We start from the raw sequence: 6,000 nt of genomic DNA, 5'->3' as shown, positions 1-6,000 counted from the left end.
TTGAAAGGGAAATTAAGTAGGGTAATGTAACAAAGTTCACACTTTGTCACATTATCCTGCTTAATTTCTCTTTCAAGTTTAGTTTTCTAAGATTTCTCTATTTTCAAATGCTAATCTTTAAAAATTCGATGTATCAATAAAATTCACCAGAGAATCAGACATAACAAGAACATTGATTTCTTTATTCACACTATTGTAAATTTATGCTACAACATGTTACTTTATTAAAAATTAAATAATCCTTATATGTAATATAAATATTTTAACAAATGTAAAGAGAATAACGTTGCTCTCCATCGTTCACCGCTCATGCACTTATCGTGCATCGAATACAACAACTGAAAGCAAGATTATGGAATACGATTAAGAAAAATTTCTAGAAATTCGAGTTTGCTTGATTATATTTAAAAAAATGTCAATCGTGTTAAGTCGAAAACATTAAAAAACATACGTCTTTTTGTACGCTTCTTGTACATGATCCTATATCCACATTCTCTGCATCGAATTGGATTTTTGGCACGAATCTCATTATCGTGATGACATTCTAAAATAATGAGTTAAAAACTTGATTAATGATGTAAATTAGGTAAAAGAACGAAATCAGTTTTTCGTTACAATTTAGCTTAATAACTACTACGTATATCATGTTGCACAAAATTTCTCTACTTAGAAAGCGCTTTAAAATGCAATTTATCAATTTCCATAAACAATTGATATAGTTTATAAAATGCTAAAGTCTTAAAACTTTTTAAATAAACATATAAATGTGAATAATTTAATGAAAATTAGCAAGCAATGATATTAAGAGATTATTTACTAAAATATGAGGTTAGAAAGTAATAAACATGTCCTTACCTCCACAAATGTATACCATAGCTTTCGGGGTGGACTCAGATTTACTGGACTCCATTTTAATATTATATCGTGATATACTGTCGTGATATAATTGTAAGGCGTGGAGAGAAAAATTGAATTGGCGCCTTATGCCTCGAAAGGAGAAGGAATCTCCTTGTAAAGTCAGATGTCCACGATGCTAGACATCGATCCAAGATCAAGATCTCGGACAGAGAAAAAATTAACAAATCATATTTAAACAATTTGATCACATGACCATTGCGATTGGTCAATTATTTCTTCATCCGAGGTCTTGGACCGATTTCTAGCATCGTGGACACAAGGCTTAAGAAAAGAACGAGATCCGAGGTCCAGTCGGTCAAAGTCGGTCTTCAAATTGCATCGTGTAAACTGCATTACGACCAATCAAATACACGATGCAATTTGAAGACCGACTTTGACCGACTAGGACCGACTAGGAACCTAGGTTTCTCTCTGTCGAGGGGCGCACGATACTACAATAAAAGTTCCCAACTGATAGTCGGTAAGTCGGTCCTAGTCGGTCAAGTCTGTCTAATTGCGTTATATTTGGTCGTATTGCAATTTCATTGACAACACGTTGTGTATTCTACGATATATATAACGAAGATTTATTGTTACCAAAAATCAGTTAGTTTATTATATCACGACAGTGTTAAAACGGAGTCCAATAAATCTGAGTCCACCCCGAAACAAGCTATGGCCGGTATTCATAGGGTGCGTTCCGTTTCTCGCATGATGCATCGTTTATCCTTGTTGCTCACCAAATGTTAAACAAGGACAATGGATGCATCATGCACATCATGCGCGATACGGAACGCACCTATAGTCGAGTCTTATTTCAAGACTGTCTTAAGTAATGTCTTAAGACACTAATGCAGCCTTCTGATTGGTTCGAGACTTCTTGAGACCGTACTTAAGACGGTCTTGAATATCTGACTATGAATACCGGCCTATGATATACATTTGTGGAGGTAAGGCCATGCATGTTGATGACTTTGTAACCTCACATTTTAGTAAATAACCTCTTAATATGATTGCTTGCTAATTATTATTCAATTATTCACATTTATATGTATATTTATAAAAAGTTTGAAGACTTCGGCATTTTATAAACTATATCAATAATTGTTTATGGAAATTGCATTTTAAAGCGCTTTGTAAGTAGAGCAATTTTTCGAACATGGTATCCAGGATGAATCAGTCTTTGAACCAGCTTTTTACCCTGTGAGAAAATAATTGACTGCACATTTATACTGCACAATTATAATTCAATTAGGTATGAAGTGAATAATTTTCTCATAGGGTAAAAAGTTGGTTCAACGACTCTGATTCACCCTGCATGTAGTAGTTAAAACAAAAACTATTTTTGTTCTTTTACCTAATTTTACATCGTTAATCAAGTTTTTAATTCATTAATTCAGAATGTCATCATGAGATTCGTGCCAAAGATGTAATGCGATGTACAGAATGTGGATATAGAATCATGTACAAGAAGCGTACAAAAAGACGTGTTTTTTAATGTTTTCGACTTAACACGATTGACATTTTTTTAAATATAATCAAGCAAACTCGAATTTTTAGAAATTTTTCTTAATCATATTCCATAATCTTGCTTTCAGTTGTTGTTTGTTGTATTCGATGCACGATGAGTACACGAGTGGCGGACAATGGCGAGCAGCGTTATTTTCTTTATATCTGTTAAAATTGTTATTTCACATATAAAGATTATTTAATTTTTAATAAAACAATACTGCATCTTACCGGAAATTAACTTTATTCCTGTCCTACATTATTTCCTGCGCCCAAAGTTGTACTATCGTTTCTGCAAGATCATCGTATAAAGACGCATTCGCGGATTATCACGAATCTCTTCGTACAATTTGCATTAGAATCCCTGGATCCGGTGGACATTCCATCTAATAGAATTTGTTTCATGCATATCGATTCAGACTATAATGTACAAAATGCTTTAAGCAATGTTCCTTTTATTTACAATAAATAAAAATTACATTCTCATCAATATAGTTCAACAGAATTCACAGAGGAAGAGAAATGACGGTGACACTGGCAAAACAAGTTGGCGTTATTACCATAAATCCCGTTGTCACTTTCTCAAGTATACGCTTATAAAATTTCACTCCGGTCCCATTGTCTGATATATACATGTATACGAGCGTAAACGCTCGATATACAGTATGGTTTTAATCGAAAGATTTCACGACAAAGTCGCTCTTGAACTAGAGATGGTTTGTCGACGCAATTGGAGCTCGTAGGAGCACACAACATATTTTGTGCGAGCACAAAGAAACGAGATATATTCTTTACCCGTCTTTCTCTCTCTCTCTCTCTCTCTCTCTCTCTCTCTCTCTTTTTCTCCCATGAAAAAACATTTATAAAATCTTAAAGATCCTATAATACATATAAAATACTATACCGCCAGGTGTTTGTAAGTGTCACCGTTCGCACGCTTCGCGTATACAAAATTTAAATCATCCATGAAGATATGGAGCGGAGCGGAGTCTTTTTTTTTCTACGGAAACACCGCAAAAATTCGGGCGACCAGGTAGTCGATTTTTGTCTCCGTAAAATGTAAATCGGTGTAAAATCATCTAGAAACTCGTACAAGCTCGATCTTTTTTTTCTATTTCCATTCATTGTCCGCAAAATCTAATACTGAGTCTGGAAGAAGCCAAGCCAAGCCAACCGTGTTTCGTGAAAATCGTAGACGCGCGGCTGTCAACAAAATAAATATGTCTCTGCTTCTTTTTTTTCTTTTTAACAGATACGCTTGTACTTTTACTTTAGGATATTAGTCAGGATATTCGCCATATGGTTCTTTCTGCACTTATCACAATACAGACTACTTAATCGAATGTCGCAAATATTGTAAAAGTATGTCGAGTCGTCTTAACAAACATTTACCCGAATTATTAGACTGTACAGTGTATATATGCATATATATATATATATATATAATATGCGAGAATAAAGGAAGATACAATTAAAACGGATTAATCGCACGCTCGTGAAAAATTGCACAGTCGAATCTGTTTTGAAATGGGAAGATAAGGATAGAATATTATCGATCGTTCAGTGCGAAAAACTGATCGATTTTTATCTCAAAATAGAAGAAACATCGACAGCATATTTAGACATGAAAATTATTGTTAATCATATGTATTGTATCTGGTAATCTCTTTTCCGTAATTTAAACTGTGTGTACGTCTAACGATCATAATTAGAATTGTTCTTCTAAGTGGGCTCCTTAAATTAGACGAGCGATGTATCTATTTATACATATATCTATGATCAGACACATCTCATTATATTTTTCCGCTAGTTATTTAGAAAAGTTCATGAATTTATCGCTTCGTCACCGAAGCAGCTCTCTCGTTTTACAACAAAATTCGATGTTTGAAACAAAAACAACTGTCAAAAGACTGATGTTTCAATTCGAAATTACCCAAGCAGAGCAACAAGTCACAATAATGTCATTTTAACGTTAAAATGCATCGAAAATCCTAAAGACGTTCCCATAATATCTCTTGGATAAGGGTGTTGTGTAGAATAAATGATTTTTAATAATTTCGGAGCTATTTTGATGTCACTATGACTTTAGGTTTGTTCGAGCGTTGCTTGAAATCCTTAAAAATATTTGCATTTAAAACGAGATAAATACTCTTTAATACTCGTTTTTACTAATATAGTTTAATTTTAATCTCGATTCAACTAACTTTCATCTTTTTCTAAGAATTAGAATTTTTAGAAAAAAATGAAGAGTAAGTTGAATACAGATTAAAATTAATCCACATTGGTACAAACGGAGATCAAATTTTTAGAGTGAATTTCAGTATAGAAAGTATATTCGAATGTTGAAAAGAGACAGAAAAAGAAGACGTTAAGTGCAAGCAACGCGAACAGACCTTTTATGTTCTACTTGGATATGTTCAAACTTCAAACTAATCAACTGATCTTCCCTGTATTTATGCTTCAAAATTCACTTCGTGATATCCTCTTTCAACGGATATCCAAATTTGATCAGTTGATCATGCAACAGCGATTGTTCGTAACGAATAAAAAAGTTTTCTCAGTTTTCCGCGCGTTATACGTTTCGAAATTAAAACGCGAGGCCGTTCAAACAAAACATTTTATATTCCACTTTTGCCAATGTTAATTAACTTTAACCTCGGTTTAACTTACGCTCGATCCTTTTTTCAGAACTAGAAAAAGATAAAAAGTGAGTCAAAATAAAATTAAAGTTAAACTATCGACATTGGTAAAAACGTGCATTACAGGGACGCGCTTTCGGAACGCTAGTTAGCGCTCGAAGATTTGAATCGCGGCTATCTTCAGTGTGCATTCGCGTCGCGTCCGTTGCGGCCGTAACTCTCGCGAGCGCGAAGTTTCCCGTGTCGCGAATCGAGTTTCCCGCGTATAATTGCATATAATCGCGTCTTCGGTGGTGGACGGGGTACGCGAACGTGATTCTCATCATCCGCAGTTACGAACGGGCACTTCCGAGGCTGCTCGGAGTCGTCGAAATGTCTATCGTCGCCGCGGGCATAGCACAAAGGCTCGGTGAGTAAACCTAACTTGTACTGCGTCATATTTAGATTTCAAACGACGAGAGACGCACGGTCGTCCACCGTCTCCCGATTAATATACCGGGAATACGGCGAATCTGATATGTATTTTACGACACGCTCGCTACGTGCACGCCGGGAAAATATACCGAAGTGATATACTTCCACGGACGACAACGTTTCGAAAATATATATGTGTATGTATATATCGCATTATGAATCTACAATTTGGAAAAAGTACATTCCTTCGAAATCACATATAAGTACGCATGCAAGTAGCCGAGAGAAAGAGAAAGAGTATATAATATGTATATACGTAGATGTGCGTTACACGTGTATAAGTTTTGAAAATATCGCGTTTCGCGTGTGAAAGGATCGTCATCCGGGAAAAAATGTTTCATATATATATATATATATAATTATATATAATTATATTAAAAAATTGACATATTTTATATACAATTATATATAAAATATGTCCATATATACATATAACGTTCTTTCCCGGGCATTTCCAAAGTCGACTTCGAAAAGCGTATCG

General features: G+C 34.7%; 1 protein-coding gene across 2 annotated transcripts; it reads right to left on the bottom strand.

The window, feature by feature from the left end:
- Positions 1–293: 293 nt before the first annotated feature.
- On the bottom strand, positions 294–1,071 carry LOC108766022 (DNA-directed RNA polymerases I, II, and III subunit RPABC4). Of its 2 annotated transcripts, XM_018515039.1 has the most exons (3): positions 856–1,071; positions 452–544; positions 294–338 (listed from the first exon to the last, which is right to left on the bottom strand). In XM_018515039.1, exons 1-3 carry the CDS (start codon positions 908–910, stop codon positions 316–318), a joined length of 171 nt encoding a protein of 56 aa, XP_018370541.1. In that variant the 5' UTR covers positions 911–1,071; the 3' UTR covers positions 294–315. The 2 variants fall into 2 exon arrangements, with proteins under 2 accessions (XP_018370541.1, XP_018370540.1); XM_018515038.1 differs by lacking the exon at positions 294–338 and having other exon boundaries at positions 405–544.
- Positions 1,072–6,000: the final 4,929 nt, after the last annotated feature.

Source organism: Trachymyrmex cornetzi, unplaced genomic scaffold (genome assembly GCF_001594075.2).
Source record: "Trachymyrmex cornetzi isolate Tcor2-1 unplaced genomic scaffold, Tcor1.1 scaffold564, whole genome shotgun sequence".
Classification (NCBI taxonomy): domain Eukaryota; kingdom Metazoa; phylum Arthropoda; class Insecta; order Hymenoptera; family Formicidae; genus Trachymyrmex; species Trachymyrmex cornetzi.
The sequence above is the reverse complement of the archived record's forward strand: the minus strand, read 5'-3'. Positions and strand labels throughout refer to the sequence as shown.

Bases quoted from the DNA above. Each gene is read 5' to 3' on its own strand.
- LOC108766022 (XM_018515038.1), bottom strand. From the start codon at position 910: ATGGAGTCCAGTAAATCTGAGTCCACCCCGAAAGCTATGGTATACATT. The intron at 545-855 runs GTAAGGACATGT...TCATTATTTTAG, and splicing joins TATGGTATACATTTGTGGAG to AATGTCATCACGATAATGAG.